At 42.9% G+C, this 17,455-nt stretch overlaps 1 protein-coding gene across 6 annotated transcripts in view; it reads left to right on the top strand.

The window, feature by feature from the left end:
* The window catches only part of ANKRD17 (ankyrin repeat domain 17), a 93,757-nt gene that overhangs the window by 29,332 nt on the left and 46,970 nt on the right, over nucleotides 1-17,455 (top strand). For all 6 annotated transcript variants that reach the window (XM_064450735.1, XM_064450734.1, XM_064450733.1 and 3 more), the window contains exons 2-3: nucleotides 14,743-14,896; nucleotides 15,491-15,647. In XM_064450735.1, the coding sequence (XP_064306805.1) occupies nucleotides 14,743-14,896; nucleotides 15,491-15,647 (311 nt within the window). The remainder of the gene's footprint in view (nucleotides 1-14,742; nucleotides 14,897-15,490; nucleotides 15,648-17,455) is intronic.

The raw sequence follows: 17,455 nt of genomic DNA, 5'->3' as shown, positions 1-17,455 counted from the left end.
CTCACTGTGTTTTATGCTCAGTAGGGACAGCGATTGATAGAATAAATTTGTGTGTCTCTTTGGTGACTGTAGACCCGATGCCTGAAATGCACGTGTCGGAGTATGTGCGAGAGTGATCAGAATTGAGAATCTGAGAAGCCTTTTTTTAACAGGAATGATGTGGAAGAAATACGCAGCTTAGGTGAAAAGGAGCGGTGGGGCTGCTGAGCATCATTCCTTCACTGAGGGTAGTGAACATACTGTTTGTCTAAAATGGTGGTCTTTGTTTTTGCAGTGTATTCTTTTTCAAGGCTTTTATTTTATGTTGTCTTACAGGAGAAAAAACGGTTCTGGAGGGAGTATAGGTTATACATAGCGGGCAAAACAGGCAGACTGGAGTGGGAGGCAAACAGCTTTTCTTTCTTGCTGTGCTGGGAGAGATGGATGTCTGCCACTGACACGCCTTTTCCTCTGAAGTAGATCTTCATCTTTCTGAGCACAAGCAAAGAGGCAGTCTGCTGCCATGGAGGGGGGACAGACAGGGAGGGGTTGGGAGTGCGTTGTGTGACAGTATTTTTTTTGTTTGCAGTGCACGACAAGGTTTCTTCCATCTTTGATGGTATTTTGGACTTTGTTTTGCTTTGTACCCTTCCTAACATTGTGGCAGAGAAGGCAGGGAGAGAGCTGGTGGGTGCAGTGGGGTGCATGCCTCACCTGAGGCTGAGAAGGCTTCTGCCATGCTTTGTTACCTACAATTCATCAACCCACTCTGCTACTACCACAAAATGCAGTTTTGCTGCCCTAGGGTTGGTCTATCATCCTTTAAATGGCAAATTTCAGGTTGGCTGTTGTTACTGAGGCTTTATGCTAACTTCCACATTGGATTCTATTAAAAAGAGAAAATGGGATGCTCTGGGGGGAAACTTAAGCCTTTTACCCTCACTATGTTCTACTCAGAAATGCAGTTTTTGGTATGCATCTTTATTACTGTGCAAGTGATTTAGTAATAAGTGTCTGATGGTTATATACCATGATATAACTGCCACAAGTGTCTCTTATGCCTTATAACAGCTGATGTAATGGAAGCATGCAGTGCGTGATCTGTGTTCAGACAAACCCTGAGCACTTTAAGCAACATGTTGAAGTCACTGGAGTTCTTGTGACACGGTACCACTAGTGCAGGTTTGTGGAAAACATATCTGAAAAAGCCGTCTGCTCCTGTAAACACCCAGACCATAGAGCCATTTTGTGCCCCTTCTGGACAGGTAGTCTTGCTGTATTGCTTCTGGGTCCCGTCTTGAAGGGAAGTTGGTTTCACGCAGGACACTATCAAAATGCTGCGCTTCTGCTATGATTTCCCTGGGAAGCAGTTCATGTAGATGCCTGGTATATAGTCTTGATCCTGACCAGGTGAAAAAGGAGGTGGGGGAAAAGAAAAAAACCTGTTAGTGTCCCCCCTTTTTTTCTTAATTGATGCAGGTCTGGTGTTGTACAAGGGTTTTTAAAGCTTTGAGATGCAGCAGTTGGGAAACTGCCCTTTCCCCCCCCTCCCCTCCCCCCAAGGCTGTTCTGACTGAGGAAAACTGTTCTGGTGGCTTTTAGATGTGAGAGGGAGTTCGAGGTGCCACTACAGAATGAAAATTGGAGTTTTGTCTAGCAGGGAAATGGGTTTTCCTTGGTTTTTGCTGTAACTGAACAGCTTGGTGGTTGGGAGAAGGAAGTGTCTTCAGCATTAGGTTTGTGTGCACCCCGGATCCAAACTGAGCAGTAGTTTTCAAGTCAATTGGTGTGATGCAGAGAGCCTTTTAAGTGTCTGTTGGATTCGCAAAGGTTGATCGTGCTTTCACGGAACCGTAGCATTGTGGGCTCCTTTTCCCACAACAACAATGCGTGGTAATCACCATGGCTGCAGAGGATAGCTGGTCCTGTCAGATGAGCAGCGGTGGGTGCTGGTGGTGGGCTTCTATAAAGGCTGTCAGGAGGGCCTTGCTCCGGGAAAACACAGAGCTGTTATTGCCTTTGAAGTTTTGGGGACGGGAGGAGTTTCCCAGAGATGGGAGACATGGTGTTGGAGTCAATAAAGCAGTGCATTAGGCATCAGGAGGTCTGTGGTTTAGTCCTGAGGGTAACAGTAACTTGTTGTGACATAATACAAGCTATTTAATCCTTTATTTCTTTTCCCATTACTTCTCTTGCCCTGTGATCTGATAAATCTCTGTCTCAGTATCTGTGATTGGGCATGAAAATACGTGGACAAAGAAGGATCGCTTGCTGTCCGATACTGTTGAAGCAAAATACTGTTGACTTTTAATAGCTTGTCTGCATGTCAGAAGTTTCAGGGAATGCAGGTCTTCCTGTGTGCCTATCTTGCGCCCAGTGTGGTCTGTCTTCTGTTCGGAGGTTTTGTGGTATAAACGAGCATGTGAGCTGCGTTTTCTTCTGGGGTTGAACTTGGCTTGAAGATCAGAGTTGGGAAACGCAGAGAAATAAGTCATTTGACAACAGTTAGGGAATAGGAGTAAACTCCCAGTGGGAATTGTAGCTGATCTACCACTGCTGTAGTCACTTGCAGATGCAGGGGGAATGAAGCCAAGCTGACTAGGCTAATGGTTGAAAGACGTGCAGACTGGGAAATGCTTTCTGGCAGATTTAACACTGCAAATCTGAAGCATCTCTTCGTGAAGACTGGGAAAGTCGGTGGTTTCCCTCTTAACCTTAAAAATGAAGCATGTTCCATCAGCGAAAACTCACCATGTAGCAGTGTTAGCGGAGGCTTTTTTTTCGGAAATGTATTTTGAATGGGCATACCATTCTGGTGGTTTATATCATATATATTGACAGATAGGAGCGGGGGGGGGGGTGTCTTGCCTGTGATTGACGTGACTAGCTATAAATGCCTGTCCTCTTTTTCCTCTGAATCTGCGTAGTTTGCTAAATTCGGCAGCTTCCTTGGCGTGGACTACAGAGAAGCTGCTTGGGGTCATCTGAGGCCTGGCCTCATCGCAAGAAATAAGTGTGTGTTCGAATGTGCGAGAACTGCTCTTGCATTAACAGACTTCAACTCCGCTGTTAAAAAATCTGCATGAAGGCAAGGCCCCACGGCCCTGTTTCTGCACAGAGCTTTATTGGTGCTAGCTTTGTCTACAGAGAAGTTATGATGTTTTGCTTCCATTGTTCGGTTGTACTGATCTACAATCCTTAGAATAACAACTTGTTTCAGCTGGAAGTGGATGGGTGTGTGCAGTTCTGAACTGGAACTTAACAAAGTGCGTCGCGCCAGTCAAATGGAAGAGATGAGAAATATTCCAGAAGCAGTGCTTCTGAGAAGCTGGGCCACCTTGAGTTGTGCTGAGCTGCTCCAGACTCCCTTCACAAAGGATTAGTTAAGGGTCTTGATGTGTTACATTAAAGCCTGACAGTCACAGAAAAATAGCTGCTTATCGAGCTGTGACAAGAAAGCTCAAGATACTTCTCCTCAAAGACTCTGCAGGCAATGAATGTGCAGACAAGCCCCCTCAATAAACCAGTGATAATTTATTATCATTGGGATTTCAACCTTGGATCTTGTAGAGATAGCAGAAATTGAAATAATGCATTTGTGCCTTTAACAGCTCATGATTTTTAAGTTTTCACTTTTTCCTTAGGTGCCGTTTAAAAGGAGGATGCTTCAAGGTTCTAAATCAGTTGACATGGATCTGTCAGCGTAGCAAGGCGCTTCATTGCAGCCTTGGAAATGCTTGTATTGAGAATGCATCCATTAAATCTGTCCTTGGAGTATATAGTCAAGGCAAAAGGTGAGGCCTGTGGAAGAGGAACATGACCAACTGTTAGGGAAGGATTTTCCTTCTTGTAAGCTCACCTTCCTTAAACAAGGCTTAAGAGAATAATTAGTCCCTTGAAAGTAGGGCAGTGAGGAATAGGCTGTAACAGTGCACAGCAGGGCTGCTTAGTGCTTTTTCAGTAGCGTACACATTGTTCAGAGATGCGAGCCTTGCTATGAATTGAGGTGCTCTTCTGCTCAACGTCCAAAATCTTCTGCTAAGAGCAGAGTCATGCTTAATGTACTGCCCAGTTTTTACATATTGAATGACAAAACTGAAAAGGCTTTAATACAGCTACATTCATCTGTACTCCTTATGATCTCTGTATTCCTTAGTTCTTACTGCTAGATCCATCAAAGTTAGCTATGTCATGTTTAGGGGTCAGTCTGAGCCTCTGGTGATGGTCCTTGGGATGTGCTTGAAATGCAAGCTTTTCCAGAGAGATTCAGAGTCCTTGAGGTGTCCTTCAGCAGGAGGAGAGGTGGGAAAACTCTAAAATGCCATTTATATAGCTCAGAAAGCTTGTCTTAAAAGAGCTTGATACAGTTTGGATGGAGAACTGGCTAGGTGGTCAGAGGCAGCATAACCCTGCTAAGCTTTTTAGAGCTGTAACGAGTAGCGTGTGGTTTGTGTGGCCCTATAAGTAACTTGTTAAGAAGCTTAAGCGATGCTTACCTCACATACTTGAGAGAAGAGAGTCTTAGGGGGCTGCAGTTGTTGTTCAAGCATGACATTGGGGGATTTTGGCGACGAGGCGAGAGGGTGATTCTGGGAGGCTCGGTTGCATCATCTTTTCTCTTCATGGTTGTTATGTGCTCCCTTTATTGTGTCTCTGATAGATAGACTTTGATTGTTTGGGAAGATGTGCCAGGTTACTTGCAAAGGGCAGCAAAAATTGCTCGCCTCGGATCAGGCTGTCTGTTAAGGATCCTTCAGTTGTCAGGCTTATTTTGCAGAGAGGGGTTTCCATTTTGGTTTTGTGACAGTATGGGAACCACCTTTCTCACAGGTGTTACCTATTTGTCAGTGGCTCTGATGTAGCCCCCATGTCAGGGTTCGTGCAGAGACAGTAGCAGGCTGAGTTATTCATATTCTGTGGTCAGTTCTTTCCAAGCCCACTCCAAAAGAGATGGTTTCTGTCAAGTGTTCGTGTTCAGCTTTTTTTGTGGGGCTTAGGAAGAGTGAAGGCGAACACCTGAGTTCAAGAGGTTGGATGGGAAATGTGTCAGCTTTTTTTAATTGTTGATATACAAGTTTTTTCTGAAGCTTACCCTTCAGAAGCATGATGGCAGGCAGTTTTAGAGTAAGAGTTTTGATGAAATATTTCTTTTTAGAGTTTTATATCCTGTTATTTATGTCAGAGACTTAAACTTGTTTCCCCCTTCCCACCCACCCAATAAATGTGAAACTGGGACAGGGCACTTTAATAAGGTGATGAGTTGGGGTGTTGTTATTTTTACTTTGGCATAAATTTTTCTCGCACAAGCAATTGCAGCTGAATACCAGATAATGCATAAATTTGCTTAATGTGGAAGTATGTCAAGCGTTTGGCATGAAGATTTGAAATGGAAAAAGAATATTAAACTGAAGATATTTTACCTTGTAGTTTCACAGCCTTCTTGAAGCTATAGGTTTCGGTCTGCTTGCCTCTGGTTTTTTTTCTTCTTGTTGTTTGTAATGCTGGGGATACAGACTACAGAGGAGAGGAGGGAATTTTCATGTGAATACATCAGCACCTGTCTCGTCATCAGAAACACACTGCAGTAATAATGCAGGTGTCCCTGCAGCAGAAACTCTGTTGGTGACAGACATGAGGATGGTGTTATGCAGTTTCAACCGCATGGACTGTTACTCTTCTCACCGTTCTCCCTCCCTACTGCTTTTCATTATTTTTTTTTAATCAGCAGCGAGAGAAATGGAGTGTATAGTTAATGGAATAAAATGAAAGAAGACACTGTTGAGACGTTCCAGCTGCCCGACTTTAAATTTCTGCTGAACAAGGCATTTAGGTTTGGGGAGGGTCACTGCATGTTCAAAAGACAAGAGATCTGATGATGTATCTCAGATCTCTGGAAGCAATCCTCACTGTACAGGGCAGAAACGCTGCTGTAAGGCTTTGTGTCTGCGGTGGCAGTGCTGCTGTAGTAGCTGGGTAGGGCAAGGGAGGATCACACAGCTTGTTCCTGTTTGAAAATAGATTTGAAGGAAAAAAAAATATGAAAACTGCAAGGCTGAAACTGAGTAGGCAAAACAGTCTGCTTCACTTGGCATTTGGCGTATGCTTTCCCTTACAGTAACCAGGAAGCTGATCTTCAGATAAAGAAAATGGTGTCTTGTGTAAATATCCAGTAAACCATCACTCTTGCAGAGGAGTTGCAACATATAGTTGCAGACTAACTGATATGCCATATAAACCAGGTGGTCGTGATTTTCTGTTTTGTCCCCACAAAAATGGCAAGCAATGCCAGAGGCTTGTCTGCAGTTAAGTTTTGGATGGAATTTATAATATAATACATGATTAGTGCTGTGAAAAACCTACATCTTAAAATCGCTTGAAACCTATGTAACTAAGTGGTAATTACACCTGAAAAAATGTAGCCTTCGGGGAAAAAGCAGAACTGTATGCTTTGCCTTTATGTTCAGTTTGATCAAGTCAAAATCTGTTCTTGCTGATTTATTTGAAGACGTGTGTAAGTCGATGGCTTTGTCCTGACGTTTCAGGTCAGGGTTTTTTCCAGTGAGCTGACTTTGAACTGAGATTGGTTAATGTGTTTTTAAAGTGTAAGAGGTCATATTCTGAGGGCGAAAAGGTAGCAGGGTAAGGGGGAGCAGGCATGAACTTCTTGCTTTGGTATAGGATCTGGGGGGCAGAAAGAATTTCCTCTTCTTCCTTCTGCTGAGCTGACTTCTGCTGAGTGACTAAGGTGAGTGAAAAAGGCAGTGCTTGCACATTGTACGGGCTTTCTAAGACACCAAATGGTTTCTTGACACTGACAGTTGACAGCTGCACGTAGAGACTTAGCCCATTAAAGTTAAAAACATGATGGAATTATGCATCATAATTTGCAGAGTATTGGGGTTGCCTATTTATATGTTAGGTTTGGGGTACGTAAGTGAAAAATGGGTGCTTGAAATACCTGGCGCTGTTTGCCACGTTCCAGATATATCACTGCTTTGTTTTGATTCACTCGTACCTCACGAATCCCTTGATGCACATTAGATGTTTAGATTTAAGACATCAAAAATACTTAGCAGTGTTGTGCAAAGAAAACTTAACTAGTTATTAGTCACAGTTGGACTTTGTTTTTGCACTGGGAGTGGTGTTTTATTTCCTCTTGTGTGCTCCAGTTTCAAGGTAGTAGTATAAATGCTGCTATTTCTGCGTAAAACAGACTCGTAGCATATATTCATGAACAGTGGAAATGATTTTTCAAGAAACGCTCATGGAAGTTGTATGCAAGTTGGAGATTTTTTTGGTTTTTTTTGGTGTGCTGTCTTGCAGTAACTTGGAACAATTTCACAGTAGTCCCCAAGGCTGTAAGAAGTGATCAGCAGATGCTCAGTGCAACTGATCAGCAGCTTGGGCACCACTTTTCATACAAGAATGGGCAGAAGAGAATCCTGATGGGGTCCTGATGCCAAACTCCCGGGGAGTTGATAGGCTTGTCTGTGACCTTCAAGAAGAGGTTTGTGTGCTAGCCTGGTGCCCCCATCCTGCCTGTCCAGTCCTGCACCACCAGTTGTGAGGTGCGAGTTCTGCAGGTCCAGCTCCAAATACATAAATGACATTGGCTGTAAAAACAATCTGTTGTCCTCATGAGATGAAGGACAGGGATGGAAATAATTAGCGCTCTGCCATTAGAGGTGAGAGAGCTAAAACTGTTCTGGATCGAAAGCTGAGATTATCTCGGGTATGAGTTACTAGAGCGCAAGGGGAAGGAAGTGTAACGGTGGGTCAGGCTCTGCTGTTTACGTGAGGAGTCCCTTGCATAAATCGGGATTAAAACTGCTCACTGTGTGAGAGTCGCTCTAGCTGAGGAAGTGAAGAACCTGAAGCTTCCTTGCTTTTCAAGCTTGCTAATGTAGTTGGACTGAAGTTCTTTAACTGGTCTGGTAACGATTGTCATTGTGGTCTTAAGGTGGCTTTGCAATACTTGACAGACTTGAAAATGCTTGTTAAATTTCATATTGTCTTTAAAAACCTTTTGCTGCTCTCCAAAGACTTTGGAGCTGAGAAAAATTGACTGTTAAAGTGCTTGCTAATTGGTGGCAAGTCCTGTGCCTCAGTGAGAAATAATACAGAAGGACTGTCGATTAAGGTCTGTTTGAGGTGGTGAGGTTTAGCAAGAGCCACTAGCTGTTCCTTGTACGCTGGGTTCTTTGGACAGGCTGTGTACCCTTTGGGTACCGAATGCCGAAGGCCCAAGTGCCAAGGTAAAAATTTCTGATTCCTAAAACTGTAATCGGTACCCAATATGAGGCCAAAGTCATGGGAGTCATCTGACAACAGTTGAGAAAAAAATGCGCTGTTGGATTGAAAGCCCAGAGAAAAGGGGTCAGCCCCAAGAACAAGGCAAAAAAACCTTCAGAGGGAAAAACCTTTTCATGAAAGGTGGTTTTTGGGCTTTTTAGGATACTTCTCTGGGCTAATGTGGCTCATCCAAATGAAGTTTCAGATGCTCTTGGTTCACGGAGCTTAAAAATACTGAAGCTTAAAAATGTTTCGTCCTATTAGGTTAATGAGTAAGACTTGCTATTTCACAGCCTTGGCGATCTGTTGCTTGCAACCTAACTGCTAGACACTTAGGCTGGATTTCACTGTTTACGTGATAGTTTTAATAACTGTTTACTACTTAATTTGAGCATGACTTCATGTAAGGCTTCAAGATGGAGAACTCTTACATTGTCTGTTTTCTCATTATGGGCAATGGCTAGGAACTCACATCCCTTCCGGGGAGATGTAGCTGGAAGTTTGGTCAAGGGTGCACTTCAGGTTCTTGGGAGCAAGTGTTCGGGCTGTGTTAATGCCACAGTGTGCCTAAACGTACTGTGTAATTAAGCAACTGTTTGCTGCCCCCCATCTCTGTGCATTGGCATTCAGGTGACACATGTTACAGGAATGAGATGTTAATTTTTAGAATTCATATGGGATGTACGGTCTTGAATGTTTACTCTGTGTTAATTTCTGACTAAATGCTGGATAGCAGTAGTACACAAATACTGCGTGCATGCAGGATGGCCTTAAAGAGAAGGACTAGGGAATGGACTCAGCAAAACTTACTCCTGAGCTCTGGAAGTCAGGTGGGGAACCTGAGATGAGCAGAAAATGAGGTTTTGCAGCCTTTTCTTAAAGCCTCTGGGTTGTCCTTACAGCACAGCTGTGACTGAGAAAAAACTCTAAAACAGTGATAAACAAATACTAGAGATGCTCTGCAGATTAATGACCAGAGCTATTCATGGCAGCTACGTACTGATTAGATGGCTAAATAATGGGCTTTTGTCAATCTGCAGTAAGGGCTTTAGTAGGTGGTAGATGCTGGAAGCTGTTTTCTGCCATTGTTCACAAATGAAATTGTAAATAGTTGCTTTTATTGTTCTCTACTACTGATAAAGTTTAGCTAATCATAAAGCCCTCTGGGAGTGCTTTGTGGGTGACTATATTCATGTAGACTGTAAGTATTACCAAGTGTTAGATACGCATGAGAAGAGGGAGTTCACACACTAAACCAAGGTCCGTTTTAAAGGTGCCAAAGTCTCACTAGCGTAACGAACGGCTTAGCTTTGCTCTTGGGTTCTTTCACTGCGCAGCATCAAACAACGTGACAACTTCGTGTCGGTGAAGTTGTGCAGTATCACCAGGCTGGAACTGTGTTGTGGTCAGATGTGCAGTCCTGGTTTTTACGTTTTAATGAGTATGAAGAGTTTTAATACTAAACGACCAATACGCAGCAGGCACCTCTGCTCAGAGTGAGATGGAAGTCGCCGTCGTTATAGGCTTGTAATATTAACGTAGGTATTGTACACCAATTTTGGCAGTGAAGTGATTTGACTAGGTTGATACCTTAGCTGATGGTATGGGCCTAGAGGAGTTGTTTGGTGTTGAGTACTGGACTTCTACCTCATAAGTATAGAAGGTATGAAGACACTTGCAGGTGGAATGTATCTTCCCTCCTCCCTTCCTCCTTCCCTGGCTTGACATAACATTAGGAAGATGCTAGTCTGTGTTTAGCCATATAAATAGCAAAATTGAAGTCAATAGCTGGCTGACTCATTCTCTTCAAAGCTTTAATGCGGGGTGGGGGTGGGGGGGGGGGGGGGGGGCGATTGTGTGGGTTTTTGGGTGGGGGTTTCTTTTGTGAGGGAAGCCATGGGAGGAAGTTCTATTGTTTGACTTCAGTTTACATCTGTGTGAGACCATGTAGAGACATATGTAGGGACTTGGAAGATGTTAGTACGGGGGTATGGGGGGATGTTTCCATCAGTGTGTCCACGTCTGTTTTACATGCGTATGGCTGGATGGTGAGAGACAGATGAAGTTGGAACTAGCTTTGAGAACTGAATTCTGTCTCCAGTTGATCTGGCATCACACAGTGGCAAGAGCCATGACAGTTAGAGGCAGGTAACTCAGTGGTGCTTTATTGTCTGCTGTAGCCTGGCATTTACTAAACTGTATGTTCAGTATCTGGTATTTGGCAGTCAAAACATGAAGTTACTGCCATCTCGCAAGGCTATCTTCAGGCACTATAGTCATGAGTCCTGGTGGATCAGCTTTTACCTGGTTGAGATGTCTGTATGTCCATGTACGGGATGGCAAAACAATACTAAAAATGCAGTGGTATTGTTCTTTAGGAAAGGAAAGATACAGCCCCACCCGCAGAATAGTTTTAGTAAAAAGTTAAATCCCCTGATTCTGGTCTGGTGAAGGGGAAATCCCTTGCTGTTATATCTCTTACTTGATGGGGAAAACAAAAGGAGCAGGCAGATCACCCCAAGGTCAGAGGAGGAGAGAACAGGCGGGGTTTCGAGCCTGTACCTCAGAAAACAAAGAAAACAAAATGTGTGGGGAGGGCTGTGTGAGTGCATGCACTCACACCACCATGTGCCTTGTGGGAGTATGTGTAGGGAAAAGGACAGGAGAGGTCACTGACAGAGACGTGTGTGCAGAACCCAATTTGATGATGTTGGAAAGCTTTGCTAAGTACAGAAGAACTGGTCTTGCTAATAGTTGATAAAAGCACAGAATGCTAAAAATCTAAGTTTAGTCTAGTATTACAATCCGTGGAAAATTTACAATGGCTTTTTTTTGCCTAGAAAAACAGGACTCGGAACATATGCTAAGGTACTTGGAGCATGACATTTCTTTGAGGTTTGGATTTATATACCTGTTAACATGGTGCTTTTCTGAGCCATTTTTAAATTTCCCTTTACAGTTGTTTACAGTGCATCAAAACTGTTGGCCGTTTGGTTGGAGAGCAGTCAGTACTAGGTAATATTTGTTCTCCTAGCATCCTCTTGTATCGTGGAAGCATCAAACACACTAGAAGTGATTACGGGCAAAGTAAACTTGGGCAAGTAGAGAACATGAGATTTTTATTGCAGGATGAGAAAGGAGAAGACATCTTGTAAAAGGTCTTCTGTTGGGGAGTATCTGAACAATTGGATTATGTCAGAGTATTGTTTGATGGGAGAAATGCTGACTGGGAACCCAGATGGAATATTCTGATATGTAAGGTGGAGCAGTTCTGTACCATACTACACGTTTTTTTAGTTACGGGAAATAAAATACATCTGAAGACCATTAAAGGAAATGTCTGTTTACTTGGCCTGGTAAATGGAAATGCTTTGTCTTGAGTTCGTAGCTTCTGAAGAGATGGCAGTGTTTTCTGAGAAATGAAAATGGAATTTTCGCTTCTGCTGAAATAGAGTTTTATTCACCACTGTTAGACACTGTGTCTTTTATCACCATTGCTCCGTATGGCTTTCTGTGTCATGTTGAACCAGCTGAAAAGACAAGACTGTAGATCTAATGAAACTCTTAAGCTTAAAAGGCAATTGAGAATATGGAAGAAGGTTAACTGGAGGCTTGATGAAAAGCTCTGCAAGCCACAGGTTGAAGATATATCTCTTCTACTGTAGAAAAGGAGAACCAGTTATACTTACTGTCATAAAATAGTCTACATTTGTTGTTAAATAAGTTAATTTCTTCAGGTGTTGCTCTGAAATGGTTTAAATGTCAGCACATGATAAAAATGTTTTCAAAACCTGAATGCAAGAGGAGTTTTCTCCTGATAACTTGGGATTGTCTTGGTGCTGTATTGTTTGTAGGTGGATTGCTTTTTCTCCCCATTCTTCTTGGGTTACAGTTGGTTTTTACAACCATATCACGCTCATATTCTTAGCTGGAAGGAAAATAGGAAGATTTTTCCATTTGAAACTTGAACTGCATAAAAGACCTAATTTGAGGGGAGAGGATGTGAGTGGGGGAGAGAAGTTTTCCTATTTTGACTTTTTTCCTAGCAAATATTTCATAGTGTTAGGAGGAACCACGACCAGCTGTTAAATCTCACTCAGATGAGGTTTGGGTTTTTTTCAGTTATTCTAAGTAGTAGGGATTTTGCATGAGTTGGGTGAGCCAAGAATCCTTCCGACTGCTCAGTAGTTGGCCTTTCCAGTGGTGAAATCTGTTGCTTGGCTCCTGAACAGCAGAGTAGTTCCTTTCTCTTGCTGCTTGGTGCAGCAGGCATCGTCCTCTGGAAGAAGACAAATGGCAAGTCCTCAGATGAACTAAGAACGGCATTGTAGATGCACAGAGCAGAGCTGGCAGTGACCAGCCAAGGACCCTGGCGACGCGGGAGTGAACTTAGGACTGGGGAGGAAACTAGGAGTTGCCTTCACCAGTTTGCCAAACTGGGAAGCTGCAGCCTGCGTGAGCATAGCTTGGAAAAAATCACAGAATCATAGAATGATTACGGTAGGAAAAGACCTCTAGGATCATCAAGTCCAACCATCAACCCCAACAATATCACGTCTCCTAAACCGTGTCCTGAAATAAAATAGTAGTGAAAAAAGTAGTGCTGAGGGGCAACATGCAATATTGCAGGACTGCCCTGCTGTCGGCAGCTGTCGGCATCAGAGCCGCTTTCATGGGTAGCTGGAAGCCATCCCGTTCAGCTTGCTGCGTTCCCAGGTTTGAAGGAGGGCAAACAGGATTCAAAGGACTTGAAGGAGGCTTCAAAGACGCCCTTGAGATGTATGCTTGCATTGCCAAAAGCTGTCTGACAGGTGATTTTGCTTCTCAGTGGTATCATTGCAGTGATAAACTGAAGCTATTTTGAAAGCAGTTCTCAGCCTACCTCCCTAAACAAACAAGGTGTTTAAGTTCAATCTATGTGCTAGTACCATATACTGGTATGTTTTGAGCTGGAGGCAGACTGCAGAAGGAAAGGTTGTTGTGTGAGCTCTTCACTTGTGACAAGAGAATAGGTGGGAGGACGGCGGGAGAGCTTTCAGGAGGCCTGAGATGAATTGGTCACTCCTACTGTTTATTTGCCCACTTAGATTCTTAGGGCATCGATCTGCAGGAATCTGAACTTGTGATGCTCATGAGACTGATTTTAAACTTTGGAGCCACACGTGAATCTTAAGAATAAAATAAATGATATTTGTATCTTGATGAACTGTATTCCGTGTGGAAATATATTACTGCTGTACTACAGACAGCAATTGCTTTTATCCAAAGACATTTCAAGTTTGTAATAACGCTGTAGGGGCGGCTGGCACATGCGGTCTGCTTGACTGGCAGCCTTGCATTTAGATGGACTTTGATTTTTGGATTTGGATTGGTTTTTATTTTTTTTTTTTCTTTTGTGTTGAAGGTGTGGATTTTTGAGGCTGTAGAGCTTTGTAGAGGGGTGTTTAAACTTGGTCTTTATCATCTAATAATGGTTTGATGGCTGGTTCGTAGACTTAGGTGCGTGTTCATGGAACTCGTAGAGGAGTGTCTTATCTAAACTGCTTGACCTAGTCCTCTTTTAATGGGCAGTAAAGCACAAATGGATATTAGTGGCTTTTCTCTCTAAAACTTAATCTCTTCCTTGTTTTGGATGTGAAACACACAGAAATTAAATTTAGACCTCTCAGCATCTGTTTTGTGAAAAAGGCAGATATAATGGGTTGCATATTCTATAGGTTATGTCTTAAATGTTTTCTTGAAAGGGATTCTGTGAAACCCTTGTATGTTGCATTTGAGTTGATGATACCTGGAATATGTTGCCAGTCCTTGAATTTTCTTCAAATGTTGGATTACGAGACATGAGACTTGAAAGAAGTGGGATAGCTGAGAGAAATTTTGTGCAAGTCAGAATAAACCAGTTGACGCTAAAATAGCGATGACTTAGTTTTTTCTGATTTTGTGTGCTAGTAGAGTTTAATGCCATTTGAGGGTAGGTTACTTCTTCAAAAGATGGCTGGGTTGTGTAAAATAGAATGTCTGTTGTTGTTGCGTGTATCTTCCATGCTTTTGGGAGGGGGGAAAAAACCCCCAAACCAACAGCTTGTGTGGAAACTCATGGTAGCTGCTACCTTTAGGCCTTCTGGGGTGATACTGATTCTTTCACTTTTCCCTCTGGGTTACATTGGACTTGAACTGTAGAGTGCAGTGTGGAGATGTGAAGTCGATCTTAAACTTTTCGGGTATATCATGTGGCTTCTAGTCACAGAGCAAATGGATAAGATACATATGTTATTTGTATGTGATCCTGGAAAATGTCATTGCTTGTATTGATGAAATAATGCCCTTTTGAGTCAACGGAGGATAGTTTGGCTAACCGAGTAAGTACTTAAAAAAAAAAAAAAAGTGAAAACTGCAACTGTGGGATTTTTTTGTTTTAAGTACATTTTGGTCAGTTATATCATTCTTAAACCAGATCTGTTATTTTTTCAGGTGGAATCTTTTATCTTAGATCAGGATGATCTTGAAAACCCTATGCTGGAAACAGCTTCGAAATTGCTTCTGTCAAGTACTGCCGACGGTGCTGACCTGAGAACAGTAGATCCAGAAACACAGGCGAGATTAGAAGCTTTACTTGAAGCTGCAGGTAAGTATTTGTGTCCCATACAGGTTTAACCCCGAAGCCCTTACACACAAGACCATACTGGAACTGCTTGCATAAGTCTAATCCATATGAGCATGATACAAATGCAGAATGTAAGGCGATCTGAACTTGGCAAGGTTGTGCAAGCCATGGGAGAGAGAGAAGTTCATTAAAGCGTTTCACATTTTTGAAAATAAGAGTTTCATGTGAAGGTCAAGCTTTTCGTCAGATGGCTCCAATGTTGGATTTCTAAAGCCTGAGTAAAAACTGGTGCCCGACCTTGGCTTGCAGCCTTATATGAAAAACTAAATGGCTCAATGAGGCTTCATTCTGTAACAATTACTGTACGAAAAGCTTTGCTAGCCACTTAACTACGTAGTTGTCAATAGTTAAAAACTAACGCTTTCTGTGGGTTGGAGGATTTCATTCATGCACGTGACATCTGAGTGCCGCTTTAAGTGTTGGAAACGGTTGATCTCGTCATTTTGGAAGCTGTAGTTCATTATGCTGCGAATGTTTCTATCATAAGCTCACTCTCAACTTCTGTTTTCTCCTTTTCTGGCACGTGTACCAATCTGTTGTAAATCGGAATGAAAGGAATAGGTAAGCTGTCTACAGCTGACGGTAAAGCATTTGCAGATCCTGAGGTGCTTCGCAGACTGACTTCTTCGGTCAGCTGCGCGTTGGATGAAGCTGCCGCTGCACTTACCCGGATGAGAGCAGAAAGCACAGCAAATGCAGGGCAGACGGACAAGTAAGCCAAATTTGGTACTGGATTTTTTTTAGTAGTTTGCTACTTGTAGAAGCAGTTTTTCTTGTTGTCTCACTTCTGATTGCACAGTGGTGAAGCTCTTCCCCAAGTGAAATTAGTGCCAGATTATCACCTGTGATTCTGCTGTTAAACATTGCTGTATTGTCAGGTGTTGCAGTGGGGAGTGAAGCAATTAATACTGCTTAGAATTCAGAAATTATGCTCCAAGTAATTTAACTTGGCAAACTATAGGAAGAGAATTTCTAAGCTCTTGAATAGTATGGGCCTTAGAACTGGACGAAAAAATAGGAAATCCTGAAATGGGTCATAGAGCGATAGCATAAAACTAGCTTTGGGACCAAAAATAACCCCTGCTCTGTTGCTTTAGAGAACTTCAGAGAGACTGTTTAATTGAGGAAGGAAGAGAGTCTTTTGAGGGCCTGGAGCCCTCGTGGTGGTCAGCAGCGTGCTCGCGCCGGGTAGGACCTTGGACAGAGCCTCAGCCACAGGAGTTGCTGCGTGTGAACTGGACCTTCTGCCTTTGTGGTTTTTTGCCTTACTGGGGTGTTTGTGAGAGAGAAAGATTCCCTTCCAGGGTGTCACTAAGCTTCCATACAACAGAAATGGCGTGTTAGCAGGAACAACCAAGGGCTGCTGTGCTAGCTGGCAGTTGTTCCTTGCATACTGAGTAACTCCAAAGAAACGTTTTGTGGTGCATTGATCAGGACGTGTGAAGAAGAGCAGAGTAGTTGGGGGTTATGCCTGCTTCTGTTGCGTGTGCGTCCCTCCCTGCCCCCAGCTACCTCTTTTCTTGTGGACGGTGCCGGTTGCCAGAGTTGCTAGCAGGACAGAGGATATGGGAAATGTGTTTGAGAAATAATTGTCAGTATATGAAGATTGTGTCTGGTGGCACAAATTCAACAGGAGTCCTGGGTATAATATACAGGACTTGCATTGTACCTGCGTGCAGGTCTAAGTTAGTCCTTGCCACACAAATACGTGCTTTCCCAGCTTGACTACTTTAAGAACTCTCATTGAGTTATATGGCTTGCAAAACTTGTTTGTCAACTACCTTATTTCTCCATTCTCTTTTGAGTGAGTTTTGTGTTGATGGCACTTCCTAAATGGAGAAGAGATGAAAGGGAATTGGTTGGCTGAGGCCAGCGGTCTTGGATTTTTTAGTTATTGATCCAGTTATTTTCAGCCAAATGGAGAAATATGTCAGACCTGGATTTTTATTCTCACAAAGCAGTAACTGTTTTGGAATGAAGGCAGTGTAGGCAGAAGGCAGAATAGGAGGGATTGAAAACAGGCTTTTAGTAGACCCTTTTTTGACTGAAACAGAATTGGAATGGTAGAAGTGAAGAACTCATGGAGCGGCACGAGAACCACAGTCCTCTGACTTAGGGCTTCCCAAAGCAGGAGAATGGTACACTTCTCTGCTTGGTTGAGTTAGGGCCACAACTGAAATATCAGATCGCATTTACAGAATTCTGGGGTTTTCAGCACAGGACAGAGGGGAAGGGATTAATTTTGTCACCAGAAAATGTGAACGCAACTCTGAGGAGAAGTTGCTGATTTGGAAAGGAATACTTGTGGTGTTGTACTTATCGTGATTGAACCGGTTCTCCTTCCTGTTGAACCTTACTTCAGAAAATAAGTGGGACAAAACCTGTGTTTTCAGACTGGAACCAGGAAGCTGAGTCTGTATATTAGGTTTTAATTAGTAATACAAACCAACAGTGTTTTGTTTGTAGTGCTATAGAGTTAACCTTTCAAAAGGGAAAGTTACTATTAATTTCTCAGATACT

The sequence above is a fragment of the Phalacrocorax carbo genome, chromosome 4 (assembly GCF_963921805.1).
Source record: "Phalacrocorax carbo chromosome 4, bPhaCar2.1, whole genome shotgun sequence".
Taxonomy (NCBI): domain Eukaryota; kingdom Metazoa; phylum Chordata; class Aves; order Suliformes; family Phalacrocoracidae; genus Phalacrocorax; species Phalacrocorax carbo.
Note: the sequence above shows the minus strand (reverse complement) of the source record. Positions and strands in the feature narration are given on the sequence as shown.